We start from the raw sequence: 17,010 nt of genomic DNA, 5'->3' as shown, positions 1-17,010 counted from the left end.
ATACATTAATCAGAGCACTTCTGCCCATTTTATGTGCTTGGAAATGCAGACACCGACACTACACTGTTAACAGTTAACCAGCTAAAAGTCAACTAATATAAGGAAGTGAGTATTGAACTGAGGGAGAAGGGAGATGGATAAAGTTAAGCTTACAGCATCATCTAACATCGTAAAAGAAGAAACAGTAGCAAAGTTAGCAACAAATGAAGGTCCCACCATGGCAGTTTCAGGTGAATATCAAAAGGAGATGTGTAGGCTTTGGAGAGGGTACAGAAAAGATTTACCACGATGTTGCCTGACATGGAGGGCATTAGCTTAGGGGAGTGGTTGGAGAAACTTGGTTTGTTCTCACTGGAATGATGAAAGTTGAGGGGCAACCTGATAAAAGTCTACAAGATTATGAGAGGCATGGACAGAGTGGATAGTCAGAAGCTTTTTCCCAGGGTGGAAGAGTTAATTACTTTGGGCATAGGTTTAAGGTGCGAGGGGCAAGGTTTAAAGGAGATGTACGAAGCAAGTTTCTTACACAGAGGGTGGTGAGTGACTGGAACTTGCTGCCTGGGGAGTTAGTGGAAGCAGATACAATAGTGACTTTTAAGAGGCGTCTGGACAAATATATAAATAGAAGGGGAATAGAGGGATACGATCCCCAAAAGGGTAGGGGGCTTTAGTTTGGTCAGGCTGCATGGTCAGTGCAGGCTTGGAGGGCCGAAGGGCCTGTTCCTGTGTTGTAATTTTCTTTGCTCTTTATTCTTTGAGATAATACCACAATTTGCTGAGATTTCCAGAGTGGAATGGATTGTTGGAAATTTTACTATTGCTTGGAATAGTTTAATTGGAATATTTACAGTGCAGAAGGAGGCCATTCGGCCCATCAAGCCTGCACCAACAACAATCCCACCCAGGCCCCATCACCAAACTCAATGTATCTACTCAACTAATCCCCCTGATGCTAAGGGGGGACTATGTGACTTGATAGGTCGACACAGTGGTAGGGACCCGGGTTCGATTCCCGGTTTAGGTCACTGTCTGTGCCGAGTCTGCAGGTTCTCTCTGTGTCGGTGTGGGTTTCCTCCGGGCTTCTGGCTTCCTCCCACGATCCGAAAGATGTGCTGGTTAAGTGGATTGGCCATGCTAAATTCTCCCTCAGTGTAGCTGAACAGGTGCTGGAGTGTGGTGACTAGGGGATTTTCACAGTGACTTCATTGCTGTGTTAACGTAAGCCTACTTGTGATTTATAAATAAATGTTACTTTAAATTTAGCATGACCAATTCACCCTGCCCATTTTTAGACTATGGAAGAAAACCGGAGCAGCTGGAGGAAACCCATGCAGACACAGGGAGAATGTGCAAGCTCCACATAGACTGTCACCCGAGGTTGGAACTGAACCCAGGTTCCTGGTGCTGTGAGGCAGCAGCACCAACTATTGTGCTGCCGTGCTACACCCTATGTTGCTTGCTATTGATCAGGATAAAATTTAATGCAACTTCCACCATGAATAGAACCTGCTCACCCATCATTTCTGTTTTTGCTGAATTACTGTTGATTCACCCAACCCTCCAGTTACTCTGATTTCATCCTCCTGCTTAAATCCTTTTGTGGTTTAGCCCCTCCTTGCATTTGTTACCTATTACAGCTCAAAAATCTCACACAACTCTCCATTCCCTTTGACTGCAATTTCTTGACTAGGTGACATGATGAGCCGAATGGCCGCCTTTTGCCCTCTAAGTTCCTATGATTCTTTGAGCTCTTTATAGCCTCAGCCCCAATTCCACTGACCATTTTGTCTGTTAGTTTCTACGCTCATTTTGAAAGAGTTAAAAGTAACGCACCAAGGAACCTTACACGACCTTTCTGATGACTCTGTTAAATGTGTTTGATTTTTCAACCTGAAAGTACGAAGGACGTTTTACCATGCTACAGCGCCAGGCGAGAAGCTGATAATATCCAGCTGTTTGCCTATTTGCTGGTGGGAAACAGTAGTGCAGTGTTAACTCCTGTTCTGTTTCTCTCTGACATGCCGTGCACATCGAGCTTCACAATGGGGAGCCAAGCAGCTTTATAAAGTGGATGCTGTGTTTGTACATACGGGCACGGAGAATCTCCCAATGCGCCTCTCTCTCCTGAAGTGGCCTCTTTAGCCGCCTTTGTTTCATCCCCAGTCAGATGTTAAAGTCTCTTTGGCTTAAGATGTAAAACTAAACCAAAAAAAACAGGCTGTCGTTGGAATTTTTTTCTTTATTATTTCCTGACATGTGGACGTCACTGGCAAGGCTAGCTGTTGTCTGTCCCTAATTATCTTTATTGGCTTGTCCAGCCACTGAGAAAGGCGGTTCAGAATCAACCACGTTGCTGTGGTGCTGAATTCACATATAGACCACTTCAATGGTCATTGTTTCATGGTTATTGTTACTGAGGCTAGCTTTCAATTGCAGATTTGAGCAACTGAATTTGAATTCCACCATGGTGGGATTTGAACCCGTGCCGCTGGGGCATTAGCCTGTGCCTCAGGGGACAAAGTCCCAACAACAGCAATGGGATCACTCACCTGCTGAAGGAGCAGTGCTCCGAAAGCTTGTGAGATCAAATAGACCTGTTGGACTTTAACCTAGTGTTGTGGGACTTCTTCCTACAAATAATCTAATTGTTCAGCAGAAATTTGTTTCTCTTCTTCAAATAGTTCCACGGGATAGAATGCCTACAGTGCAGAATGAGGCCATCCGGAGTATCCAGTTTGTAGCAACCACAATTCCACCCAGACCCTATCCCCGTAATCCCACTCTTTTATCCAGCCAATTCCCCTGACACTAAGGGTCAATTTTTAGCATGGCCAACTCACCTAACCTGCACATCTTTGGGCTGTGGGAGAAACCGGAGCGCCCGGAGGAAACCGCAGACACAGGGACAACTCCACACAGACAGTGACCCGAGGGTGGAATTGAACCCGGGTCGCTGGCGCTGTGAGGCAGCAGTGCTAACCACTGTGCCACCCCTTTTACATAACTTTTATGGATCTTTATATCCACCTGCGAGGATGGATCTCAGTTAAGCATTTCATATGAAAAAGAGTACAATGCCCACTCAGTCTAAATGATATGCTCAGGTTTCTGGAGCGGTCTTTGAGTGCTATCACTGATATCTTGAGAGAGGACTGATTAGAACACTACCACTGTTGTGTATATTGTAAGAATATGTAATAAGTTGTTCTGATTAATGTAGGTCTGTAGTTAAAACTCTCAGTTCAGTCCAGCCCAGATTTTCTGGTGTAGCAGCCGCAGACCACTTAGAGCTAAAAATTCTCTCCTTGTCCCTCACACATTACAGAATTGTATTCCTTCCATGTGTTTTGGATGGATAATGACAGGCTTGAAGTCTGCAGCTTGTTGAGTGTGTATCAGAGTGGGACAAGGACAAAGACATTGGAACTTACACCCATGTATTGTTTTGGAAGTTGTGAATAACTGGAAAGGCCTAACTGATTAGGCCTTTGAGAAACAACCTTCCTTTCCTATTTTCAGCCAGTAGCTAAGGCCAGGAGGCTCCCATTCTCTGTGCAATACAGAGGCCACCAATGTGAATGCCATTAGATTTCACCCCCTTCCAGTCCCGCCAACATCTAGGGTGTATTGTTTGAATCACCCATTTTGCCACTGGGGAACCTGCCACTGGGGGTTCGGGGTTGGTGGGGGGGGGTGGTGGCGGAGGTCACTTTTGGCAGAATCGGAAGACCGCGCTAATGGGAAGGGCCAAAAATATCCTGCCCGCATTGTCAATTTGCGAGATTATTGAGGGGCTACAATTATGAAGAGAAACTTGTGGGGTGACCTGAAGGAGTCTTTGAGATTAATGAAGCATCATGAAATGATAATTAGTCATGGATACTTTACACTAGAGAGTGAGGAACTATCAGAGAGGGCAAGAATGTAGGAAACTATTTGAGAAATTGTAATTGTCTTTGCACAGGGGCTGGTTTGAATGTTCTCTTCTAGGATGAATGGCACTGTCTATACATTCTTTAAAAAGAAAATTAGTTCTTTCAAAGTATTATGAAAGGGTTTGGGCAATGAACTTGCTTATAAAAGGCATGGTGGCACAGTGGTTAGCACTGTTGCCTCACAGCTTCAGTGACCCGGTTCAACTCCGGCCCTGGGTGTCTGTGTGGATTTTGCATGTTCTCCCTGTGTCTGCGTGGGTTTCCTCCAGGTGCTCCTGTTTTCTCCCACAGTCTAAAGATGTGTGTGTTAGGTGGATTGGCCATGATATATTGACCCTTAGTGTCGGGGGGATTGGGGTGTGGCGAGCAAGGTCAATACATGGGGATAGAACCTGGGTGAAATCTTTGTGGGTACAGACTCAACGGGCCAAATGGAGGAACTGGAAGGATTCTATGATCCTAAAGAAAAGAAAGACATGTTTATATAGCATTTCTCATGATCATCAGACATCTCAAAGTGTTTTATAATCAATAAAGACTTCTGAAGGCTTAGAATTAGTTGATCGAACCAGAAGGCTCAATTGTGTGAGTAACCTGGTGGTGTAGTGGCAATGCCACTGAGCTAGGCTAATGATCTGGGGGCAGGAGTTCACATCCCGTGGGTGGCACAGTGGTTAGCACAGCTGTCTCACAGTGCCAGGGACCTGGGTTCAGTTGTGGCCTTGGGTGACTGTGTGAAATTTGCACATTCTCCCTGTGTCAGTGTGGGTTTCCTCCCACAGTCCAAAGATGGGTGGGTTCGGTTGGATTGGCCATGTTAAATTGCCCCTCAGCATCAGGGAGATTAGCAGGGTACAAACGTGGGGCTGTGGGGATAAGGCTTGGGTGGGATTGTTGTCAGTGAAGGCTTGATGTGTTAGGGGGGATTAGCAGGGTAAATATATGGGGTTACAGGGATAGGGTCTGAATGGGATGCTCTTTGGGAGATTCAGTGCCGATCTGATGGGCTAAATAGCCTCCTCCTGCACTGTAGGGATTCTATGATTATGTAATCCCATTAGCTGTGAGTGGATATAGATAACTTCTGAACAAATGTACACCTTTGTTTGATATATGCTAATTAACTGTAACTGAATTCTAAAGTAACTGTCTGTAATGTTTCATTCAGGGCTCTCTGGTACGCCACCAGCTGGAGTACTAGATTCCTTGCTACCGCACAAAAATAAAAGCCATTTTTAAAATTCCAAAGATCTCCCTCTACTCACTCAAAAGGGGACTAAGTCTGAAAGTAGCTCGACAGTTAATTTTGTCCTGCAACAGTCCTGATTTGTCATTGGATATTGGAAGAATTTTTTTATTAATTCGTGGGACATGGGCGTCGCCAGCTGGCCAGCATTTATTCATGTGGAAATGCCAGCGTTGGACTGGGGTAAACACAGTAAGTCGTCTCACAACACCAAGTTAAAGTCCAACAGGTTTATTTGATAGTAAACCCACTTTGTCAGGTGACCTGATGAAGGGGCAAACCCCGAAAGCTAGTGGGTTTACTATCAAATAAACCTGTTGGACTTTAACCTGGTGTTGTGAGACTTCTTACTGCATTTATTGCCCATCCCTAGTTGCCAAAGGGCAGTTGGGAGTCAACTGTATTGCTGTGTCTCTGGATTCACCTGTAGGCCAGACCAGGTGAGGACGGCAGATTTCCTTCTCTAAAGGCCAGTTGGGTTTGCCGACAATCGGCAATGGTTTCATGGTCATCAGTAGATTTTTAATTCCAGATTTTTTTTTATTGAATTCAAATTCTACCATCTGCTGTGGCAGGATTCGAACCCATGTCCCCAGAACATTAGCTGAGTTTCTGGATTAATAGTTTCGTGATAATATCACTGGTCTATCGCCTCCCCCATTTTCTGATGGCATCCATTTTAATGATCCTGCCAGGAACCCCAAAGTGCTGCACATCTACAGCTGCCAAGATCTTGAAAGAAAATGCAAACTTGCAATACATCAGTTTGGTCATCGCAGCAGCCATTTTGCCACTGGCTGCTTTAAATGCTGAGCATTCAGAATGGGCGGCACGGTGGCACTGCTGCTTCACAGCTCCAGGGTCCTGGGTTCGATTCCCAGCTCGGGTCACTGTCTGTGTGGAGTTTGCACATTCTCCTCGTATCTGTGTGAGTTTCCTCCGGGTACTCCGGTTTCCTCCCACAGTCCAAAGGTGTGCTGGTTAGGTTGATTGGCCATGCTAAGAAATTGCCCCTTAGTGTCCAGGGATATTTAGGTTAGAGGGATTAGAGGGTATAATATATGGGGTAGGGCCTGGGTGGAATTGTGTTCGGTGCAGACTCGATGGGCCGAAGGGCCTCTTTCTGCACTGTAGGGTTCTATGATTCTATGAATGCTGGAAGCACTAGAATCAGAGAGTAAAGAGACAAAAAATAAAACTTAGCCAGAGAGGAAGTAAATAAATGGGAAGAAATAGAGAAGGGCAAAAGAGAGCAAGGGGCAGAAAATGCAAATATTAAAGACTGGGAGTAAGGAAAAGATATAAATCATGGAGTTGAGATGAAAAATGTTGGAATAAAGGAAGATGCATAATTGCTGGAATCGGAAACAAAAACAAAAAATGCTGGAAAATCTCATCAGGTTTGACAGCATCTGTGAGGAGAGAATAGAGCCAATGCTTCGAGTCTAGACTAACACTTCTCTTTCTCCACAGATTTGCTGAGATTTTCCAGCATTGGCTTCATAGAATCCCTACAGTGCAGAAGGAGACTGTTTGGTCTATTAAGTCTGTACCAACCACAATCCCACCCAGACCCTATTTCCCCCATTCCACCCTATTTACCCTGCTAATCTCCCTGACGCTGTGGGACAATTAACCATGGCCAATCAACCTAACCCACACATCTTTGGATGATGTATGTTTAATTATAACTTTGAATTGGATTTGTAGATCAAAGAAAAGCAAAGGAAATTTTTAATGGAGTGATTTACTTTTCTTTGGACTATTTGGCAGTGTGTCTGTGCTTTACGTTGGGCGAAGTCGTGACAGCCCCCCCCCCCCCAATCCAGTGACCTCTACCCACAGTAGATCTTTAGAGTCCCTTTCCAGGTCTCTCACCATCCTGACCTGGAAATATAATGTCATTCTTTCACTGTCACTGCGGCAACATCCTGGAACTCCCTCTCTAACAGCACTGTGGGTGTACTTACATGGCATGGACTGCAGCAGTTCAAAATGTTTCATCACCATCGTCCCCAGCGTAATGATTGCTAACATTACCAGTGATGCCCACATCCCGAGAAAGGAGAAAAAGAAAAAATGCAAATGGAAGTTGACAAACGAGAATAATTTGTAGGTTTTAGTGGCTGCATAATGGCACAGTGGTTAGCACTGCTGCCTCACAGCGCCAGGGACCTGGTTTCGATTCCTGGCTTGGGTCACTGTCTGTGTGGAGTCTGCACATTCTTCCCATGTCTGCGTGGGTACTCCGGTTTCCAGATGCGCTGATTTGAGAGTTTAGCTGGTGTACTGACGTGTCTAGAATTTTTTTTTAACACAATCTGGGTGGCACAGTGGCTAGCACTGCTGCCTCTCAGCACCAGGGACTCGGGTTCGATCCCCGCTCGGGTCACTCTTTGTGTGGAGTTTGCACGTCCTCCTCATGTCTGCGTGGGTTTCCTCCGGGTGCTCCGGTTTCCTCCCACACTCCAAAGATGTACAGGTTAGGTTGATTGGCCATGCTAAATTGACCCTAGAGTCAGGGGGATTAGTAGGGCAAATGTGTGGGGTTATGGGAATAGGGCCTGAGTGGGATTGTGGTTGGTGCAGACTCAATGGGCTGAATGGCCTCCTCCTGCACTGTAAGGATTCTATGATTCTATACTATCCTTTGACTGAGATGGGCGTTCTACTGCTGAATCACAACTTACTCAGCTCCAACAATACAATACAATCTTATCTCTTTTCATTTGTCCATAAAGGGACCTGGGAAGTACCGAGCCAGTACTTGTGAGACTATACACTGTACTTTAATGTCTGCAGGTGTCAAAATAGAGCAGGCAGTAACATTTTCTTGAAGCCAGTGGCAGAGCAGCCATTATGAACAAGAAAGTTAGCACTGCTGCCTCACAGCGCCATGGGTTCGATTCCCAGCCTGGGTCACTGTCTGTGCGGAGCCTACACATTCTCCCCGTGTCTGTGTGGGTTTTGTCCAGGTGTACCGGTTTCCTCCCACAGTCTGAAAGACGTGCTGGTTAGGTGCACTGGCCATGCTAAATGCTCCCTCAGTGTACCCGAACAGGTGCTGGAGTGTGGCAACTAGGGGATTTTCACTGCAGGTAATTTCATTGCAGTGTTCATGTGAGCCTACTTGTGACACTAATAAATAAACTTTAACTAGGTGGGAGATGAAAAGACTTCATGAAGGGGTTTGTGAGGCAATAGTAGTGAGTAGCTGAGCTGTACACACTGTGACATTGCTCTTGGTTCAAATCCCTCTGATGGGAGTTGGCAGATCTTATTTGGGGCATTTGGCCTCAACAGTCCTTGGGTGAGAGGAGGGGGAGATAATGCAGAGTTGGCCTCTGCTCAGAAGGCATGTGTGTGTGTTGTGTTTGTGTCGTGTGTGTGTATGTGTGTGTGTGTATTGGTGTTGTGTTGTTTGTGTGTGTGGTGTGTGTGTGGCGTGTTTTGTGTGTGTGTGTGGTGTGTTGTGTGTGTCTGTGTGTTGTATTTGTGTGTGTGTGGTGTGTTGTATGTGTGTGTGGTGTGTTGTATGTGTGTGTGTGGTGTGTTTTGTGTGTGTGTGTTGTATGTGTGTGTGTGGTGTGTTTTGTGTGTGTGTGTTGTATGTGTGTGTGTGGTGTGTTTTGTGTGTGTGTGTTGTATGTGTGTGTGTGGTGTGTTTTGTGTCTGTGTGTTGTGTGTGTGTGTGTGTGGTGTGTTGTATGTGTGTGTGTGGTGTGTTTTGTGTCTGTGTGTTGTGTGTGTGTGTGTGTGGTGTGTTGTATGTGTGTGTGTGGTGTGTTTTGTGTGTGTGTGTTGTATGTGTGTGTGTGGTGTGTTTTGTGTCTGTGTGTTGTGTGTGTGTGTGTGTGGTGTGTTGTATGTGTGTGTGTGGTGTGTTTTGTGTGTGTGTGTTGTATGTGTGTGTGTGTGGTGTGTTGTGTGTGTCTGTGTGTTGTGTGTGTGTCTGTATGTGTTGTGTGGTGTGTTTGTGTGTGTGGTGTGTTGTGTGTTTGTGTGTATGGTGTGTTGTGTGTGTGTCTGTGTGTGGTGTGTTTTGTGTGTGTGGTGTTTTGTGTTCTGTGTGTGTGTGTGGTGTGTTGTATGTGTGTGTGGTATGTTTTGTGTGTGTGTTGTATGTGTGTGTGGTGTGTTGTGTGTGTGTGTCTGTGTGTTGTGTGGTGTGTTTTGTGTGTGTGTGTTGTGTTTGTGTGTGTGGTGTGTTTTGTGTATGTGTGTGTGGTGTGTTGTGTGTGTGTCTGTGTGTGTTGTGTGGTGTGTTTTGTGTGTGTGTGTTTTGTGTATGTGTGTCTGTGTGTGCTATGTGTGTGTGGTGTATTGTGTTGTGTGTGTGTGTGTGTGTGTGTGTGTGTGTGTGTGTGTGTGTGTGTGTGTGTGTGTGTGGTGTATTGTGTTGTGTGTGTATGAACATTGGGTTAGGCGCCATGCCTGTGATCCTCCCAGTGATTAAGGATTCTGTGGCCTTGGCTCATTTGGGAAGAATGCCAACTGTCAGGATTTAGTGCTGCTGGGAACCCCCAAGAATCGAGCGCCAGTGTGGAAAAGAAACGAGTAGAAAAAATAACTGCAGAAGCCCGATCACCAATGGAGACCACTGGGAGTGACGACAGAATATATACAACTCGTATATGACAGAACAACAATCTTGGAGAGAGATATATTTCAGATCAGCAGGAAAATTGATTGTTTTAACCTTGGAAGTCTTTTCATTCCTTTAATCTGTGTCCCTCCAACCGTCGGATAATGTGACTTCTGGGAGTAATTTTAGAGAAGGGTGTTTGCAGAATGTTTTATACGTCAATAAATCAGAAACTCTTCTGTGGTGTACACGCGTGTGTGTGAGCGAGTGTGTGGTCTGACATAAGTGATGCTTTTCTTCCCCCCCTCTCCAGTTATTATGGTCTGTTTCCCTCTCATTTAGGTGCCAAGAATCAGCCATGGGTCCAATTCCAGAGGAAGAACGTTGGACTTCCATCAAACACATCCTATAATGAGCTGTCTGCTTTCCTAACTACAGCCAACACTGAGATGGATGTGGAAAGATTCCCCTATCTCTTGGGCTACGAAACCAACACAACAGGTATCTTTACACTGCGGTTGACATGTCCTCCTGCTGCTGAGGGATACGAGAGGGCATGGACAGAGTGGATAGTCAGAAGCTTTTCCCCAGGTTGGAAGAGTCAGTTACCAGGGGGAACAGGTTTAAGTTGCGAGGGGCAAGGTTTAAAGGAGATATAGGAGGCAAGTTTTTTACACGGAGAGTGGTGGGTGCCTGGAACCCGCTGCCAGGGGAGATAGTGGAAGCAGATACAATAGTGACTTTTAAGGGGTGTCAGGACAAATACATGAATAGGATGGGAATAGCAGGATTTGGTCCCTGGAAGAGTGGTTCAGATGGGCAGCATGGTCAGTGCAGGCTTGGAGGGCCGAAGGGCCTGTTCCTGTGCTGTAATTTTCTTTGTTCTTTGAGAAGCTGGAAGCTTATAGAAACCTCACAGGCACCTCATTTGTAAATCATTGCTAGCAATACCTGCTGCAACCAGGCATTTGGTTGAACATTGCCATACTTCAACTCAAAATACCTGGCTGGAATTCTCCGACCTCGCCAGCAGCTGGGATTCTCCAGTCCCGCTGCAGCAAGCGGAAATTTGGTGAAGTGCCAAATTCTGCGGTTTTGCTGGCAGTGGCAACAGGGCGTGAACAGCTGGGGAATTCCGGCCATCATTCCTACTGAGGAGCTATACTTGCTCCCACATTGCATGTGTTTTCACAATTTCAGGTTATATTCCTTTTTCTCATATCTCTTTCTATTTTCTCTTACACTTCAAATCACCTGAGGCCAGTGCACCATTCCCTGGCGGTGGGAGATGGGTGGGGTGGATGGGTGAATGACCTGCGTCAATGTCACATTCTGGTGTGGGTGAGGGGGCCAGAATGACTTCCACAATCCTTCACTCTTCCAATCCCCACCCTGATCTTTGCTGGCCTGCCCCTCTGTCCACCCTTCTCCTCCACTGATGACTTGGAAAGGTAAACAAGTTGCATGTGTGTGGAGTCACGAGTGAAATATTCCATTCTTTCACAGTTTCGCTTAGAATACAGGGGAGCCAACATTGATCCTCAAGCTCCTAAGAGCTTGGGGCACTCCAGAGACAATAAAGTCCTGGGCGACATGGTGGCACGGTGGTTAGCACTGCTGCCTCATAGCTCCAGGGGCCCAGGTTCGATTCCAGCCTTGGGTGACTGTGTCAACTTTGCACATTCTCTCCGTATCTGCGTGGGTTTCGTCTGGGTGCTCTGGTTCCCTCCCACGGTCCAAAGATGTGCAGGTTAAGTTGATTGGCCATGCTAAATTAACCAGGGGATTAGCAGGGTAAATATGTGGGATTATTGGGATAGAGCTTGGGTGGAATTGTTGTCGGTGCAGACTTAATGGGTCCAATGGCCTCTGCAGTGTAGGAATTCTATGGTACTATGATTCTTCTAAAGCTGCCCTGATCATGATTGTATTGAGATTCTGTTAGTGTTCATGATGCTGTAGCAAACAGTCTCAAATAAACAGACTCAAACCAGGATCCAAATGTCAGTGATAAGAATGTCTTAAAAATGCAGTAAAATAAGCAACCTTTATTTCTGCAAACAAACCACCCAGAATGGTTCCTGTATCTCTAACTGCAAAGATGTGATGTGATAGATTAGATATAAATAAAAAAAACCTGCCATTTCAAAAGTTTCAGCCTTTAATTCATTCTTGGGATATGAGCATTGCTAAAAAAGGCTAACACTTTATTGCCTGAGACAGCCTTGAGGGGATGGTGATGGGCTTTCTTCTGGAACCTCTATAGTCCAAGTGCCTTACAACCCCGAGAGAACGTAGGGAGTTCCAGGGTTTCATTCCAGCAACGTCCAAGGAATGATAAGTCGTTTACACGTCAGGATGACGTGGACGTCATGGTGTTTCAATACATATATTGCCCTTGGTTTGCCAAGTGCTGGAACTCACAGGAACCCGCTGGCAGGTCCTTTAGCATGTTATAGTGGGAGCTGGGTTACGCTGGTCAATCTTAGAAAGGTATTTTTCTATCAAAGGATTGGGAGGAGGCCCCCCTATATCTCCAACTAAAATGATGTGATGTGATAGGTTAGATATAAATTAAAAAACTGCCATTTCACATTGTGGAGTCAGAGGTTTAATTTTTGGAGGCTCCGAAGATATTTTAAGGCTCTTTTTGACTTCACAAAAACCACTTACAAACTCTTCTTGAAGTTTCTTTTCAGGGCAGCCTGCACTGGCCCCATGAAAGGACCTCTGGTTAGGTGGCCATATGCCATGCCTGACAATAATGGCTGGACCTTATCAAATACATGCTCCCTCATATTGATGCTTCATCAGAAGGAACGCTTCAAATGCAGACAATAAAAATATAACAAAATTTTAATCCAACTTATAAATCAAAGAGAGAAACTTCATACTCCAAACTTGAGGCTAGGCCCTGGGCCAATCTAAGCTCCCCACAATTCCCAACAGGTTCTTATTTATAGTGAGTCAGTTGTCAGTTGACCATCACATCATTCTGTAATTGGTTCCATACTTTACTGGGTCAGCTGACCCTTACAGCTTGTTACCATTGGTCACATTATATCCAATACAAAGTTGTCACTGGTTATATTCTAACAATTGAGACTTTATAATTCTATCCCATTTTCTTGCCACCATTCTATTTAACTGAAGACTGGATAATGAGTAAGATCCAATCCATGTAAAGTACATGAAATTGGATTTGAGAGTTGAGCAAATGGGGCATTTATCAATTGGTAGCTGTTTCTCTCCAGGCCTAACTTTCTTGGCTGTATTGGGAAAGGGATTTGAGATGAAAAACAGGCTGTGGGTTAGTTACACCCCGTCATTCCAAAGGCAGATTTAGGCTCATAACCCTGAACTGGCGGAAGTGACCTTTCTAGATTTGGGGAAAAAACCAATCCAGTTTGTATTGAAGCTTGTCACAAGTTTGCTTTATAATAGTATATGCTGCTATTGATTGGGGTGCTGATCAGAACTTTTCTTTTAATATAAACAGCTAATCACTCCAGGCTTGAACTGATTCCTGTGGCTGCCGTCAGCATTCACCTGTTCACCAGTAATGGCTCTGCTGTCCAGGTCTCAGGCCCCATTCAAGTGTCCGTCCCTCTCCCAGCTGATGGCCTCGTGACAACAGTGAGAAACATCCCAGCCTGGAAGTTTGACAGTAAGACTGGTGAGTAACATCTGCTGAGGCAGGCACATTTTGCTGTTAATTCAAGTCTCTGGCAAAAGAAACAAGAGTTAAAGTTTCAGGCTGATGAGCTGTCATTATTGTGTTTCGGAGCACTGAAGAGGATAGGGCGGCAAAGTGGTTAGCACTGCTGCCTCACAGCATCAGGGACCTGGGTTCGATTCCAGCCTTGGATGACTGTTCATGCGAAATCTGCACGTTCTCCCCGTGTCTGCATGGGTTGGTTTCCACCAGGATTCAAGTTTCCTCCCACAACCCAAAGATGTGCAGATTAGGTTGATTAGCTGTGCTAAATTGTCCGATAGTGTCAGGGGGATTTGCAGAGGAAGGACATAGGGTTACGGTGTTAGGGCCTGGCTGCGATTGTTGTCTGTGCATGTTCGATGGGCCGAATGGTCTCCTTCTGCACTGTAGGGAATCTGATTCTATGACATGTAGCATTGTTTTCCCCCATTTGTCAAACGCAGTACATTTTTGGCGAGGTTATTGTCCATCCACAGTTTCCCTTGAGAAGATAGAAGTGAACTGGCTCCTTGACCCACTGCAGTGTGGTAAAGGTACATTCACCGTGCTGTGAGGGAGGAATCTCCAGGATTTTGATTTTTTGTTAAATATTTAAAGGGCAGGAGATTTTAATGTCTTGACACCCGGACAGTCCCTTTTGGCAGTGGACAATTCCAATGAGGTTGACAATTCAATTGAGTTTATGTACCTTTGGTGCACATTCCTGTTTAATTTTAGCAATCCCAAAAGCAGTAGCTGTTGCTGTTAGTGTATCTTCACAACCACACTTTGTTGTTTTAAGCTTTGGCGAATAGCGGGGGAAGTGGTGGAAGGATTTCTGAGCTGGGTATCAGCTCTTTGGACTGTGTTAAATGCTGGCATTGGACATCCCCAAAGCTTCTAGTCCAGTGACAGGGGGTGCTAACACTGTGCCACAAGGCTTCTTATATCAAAAGTAGTGAATTAAAACCCCTGCTGTGCTAGAAGGCAATTATTAAAGTCATGACTGAAAGTGATAGATAAACTGGTGCAAAGAACTCGGTGAGCTGCTTTACTTTACCGAAAAGCAAAAGCAAGGGGGTGGCATGGTGGTACGGTGGTTAGCACTGCTACCTCACAGAGCCAGGGACCCGGGTTCGACCCGCGGTCACTGTCTGTGCGGAATCTGCACGTTCTCCCCGTGTCTGCATGGGTTTCCTCCGGGTGCTCCGGTTTCACCCCACAGTCTGAAAGACGTGCTGGTTAGGTGCACCGGCCATGCTAAATTCTCTCTCTGTGTACCCGAACAGGCGCTGGAGTGTGGCAACTAGGGGATTTTCACAGTAACTTCATTGTAGTGTTAATGTCAGTCGACTTGTGACACTAATAAATAAACTTTAAAAAGCTTTTGGATTTTATCCTATCTGGCAAGATATTACAGTCCCACTGAAATAAATGGCAATTTGAATGGCATCTGCTGCTGGGGAGTCGCGTTGTGACAAGGCCGTTAAACCCTGAGCCACATTCTCTTTATGAACCAACAATTTTCCCTAAAATGTATGTTGCTGAAACTCAAAATACTCCATTGCTCAGAGCTATCTCCGCATGAATTTGGCTGTCTACACTTAATGTGGAAGCCCAGAGTGACTAACTCAATGGCTTTTCCCTCCCTATCATTGAGGAACCAAAGCTCTCCCACTCAATGTACACTCGCGATAAGAAGCTTCACCACGTGGAGAGCTGTGGTCACAATCCCACAGGTCGCTGTTTGCTGATATTTGACTAAATTAAGCTCAGCTCCGCGCCAGAGAATAATTTTCCCTCCTACTCTCAGGAAGCGCTGGTTAGCACTGCTGCCTCACAGCACCAGGGACCCGGGTGTGATTTCTGGCGTGGGTCACTGTGCGGAGTCTATGCGTTCTCCCCGTGTCAGCGGGGGTTTCCTCCCACAGTCTGAAGGACGTGCTGGTTAGGTGCAATGGCCGTGTTAAATTCTCCCTCAGTGTACCCAAACAGGCGCCGGAGTGTGGTGACTGGGAGATTTTCACTGTAACTTTGTTGCAGTGTTAACTGACATGTGACAGTAATAAACAGAATAATAAAGAAGAATATTGCTGTATGTAGTTTCATAGTTGCCTTCACAAGTGGCTAATTTTAACACACAAGGATAGGTTTTCGTGTTTATTCAAGTGTGCCGATCTCTGACCCTGGCCATACTCACCATTATGTAGAGATGCCGGTGTTGGACTGGGGTAAACACAGTAAGAAGTCTCTCAACATCAACAGGTTTATTTGATAGTAACCCCACAAGCTTTCGGAAATGGTGTTCCTACGTCAGGTGTGTGGAAGGTTCTGATCAGAGAAGGGCATATAAAGGCACACACAGTTTACAGAATACTGATTAGAATGCGAGTCTTTACAAGTTAGCTGTAACATTCTAATCAGTATTCTGTGACTTTATACGTCCTTCTCTGATCAGAACCTTCCACACACCTGACGAAGGAACGCTGTTTCCAAAAGCCTGTGGGTTTACTATCAAATAAACCGGTCGGACTTTAACCTGGTGTTGTGAGACTTCTTACTGTGCATATCCGCCATTCATACTTATATTTTCCAGCAGAAAGCACGGGGTGCCAATTAATAAGAACTCTGACAACTCCCTCCCTGACCAGGCCGTGTGTACAGTCCAATTGCAGCTTTCCCCATCATCGTAAGCTCAGCGCAGACGAAGCAGTGGATGTCCCTGGCTGCAATGGTTCAGTATCAAACTGGGCATTGACCTTACCAGCTGATTCATCCGAAATCTGAGAGACAAGGCATTACTCATTGAAATAATTGTACCCTCTGCACATTCCCAGATGTGCTGTTGAATCGATAATGCCCTGTGATGCGTGATTACAGGCTCTCTTTGTCAGGGCTGACTGGGATGTGTATTTCAGGTCAATATTTTGCTATTGGATCTTCTTTTGTTGTCACCCTGCCTTCTCCCTGACGTGAGGCTGGCATATTTATTTATGTGGAGCTGGTCCAGCGGAAATGAGGCCCTGTCGCTAATCTGCGGCTCTGTGCACATCAGATTTCCTGCTTTACTTAAAGCTGGTTCTGACTGGAACCCTTGAAAGAGCCTCACTTTATCCATTAGCCGCAATCATACTTACCCAGATTAATTTTCAGATCCCTCATAGGCTGATCGGTTCGAAAAAATGGAGCAATTGTTCGGATTCGAGCAGCGGACCAGTTTGACCCGTTAGGTTCTCATTGAATCCTACTGTGCAGAAGGAGGCCATTCGGCCAATTGACTCTACACCTATCGCAATCGCACTTGGACCCTATCTCCATAACCCTATACATTTAGCCCAGCCAGTCCCCCTGACACTACGGGAGAATTTAGCATGGCCAAGCCACCTTACCCCTGCACGTATTTGGACTGTGGGAGGAAACCGGAGTACCCGGAGGAAACCCACGCAGACACGGGGAGAACACGCAGACTGCGCTCAGACAGTGACCTAAGCCGGGAATCGAACCCGGGTCCTAGGCGCTGTGAGACAGCAGAGCTAACCACTGTGCA

At 45.7% G+C, this 17,010-nt stretch overlaps 1 protein-coding gene across 1 annotated transcript in view; it reads left to right on the top strand.

The window, feature by feature from the left end:
• The window catches only part of fam171a2a (family with sequence similarity 171 member A2a), a 295,487-nt gene that overhangs the window by 176,604 nt on the left and 101,873 nt on the right, over positions 1–17,010 (top strand). Inside the window, exons 4-5 of the mRNA XM_080213484.1 lie at positions 10,109–10,267; positions 13,266–13,442. Coding sequence (XP_080069610.1) covers positions 10,109–10,267; positions 13,266–13,442 — 336 coding nt within the window. The remainder of the gene's footprint in view (positions 1–10,108; positions 10,268–13,265; positions 13,443–17,010) is intronic.

This window comes from Carcharhinus amblyrhynchos, chromosome 27, assembly GCF_965287045.1.
Source record: "Carcharhinus amblyrhynchos chromosome 27, sCarAmb.v2.hapA, whole genome shotgun sequence".
NCBI lineage: Eukaryota > Metazoa > Chordata > Chondrichthyes > Carcharhiniformes > Carcharhinidae > Carcharhinus > Carcharhinus amblyrhynchos.
This window is presented reverse-complemented; position numbering and strand designations above follow the sequence as displayed.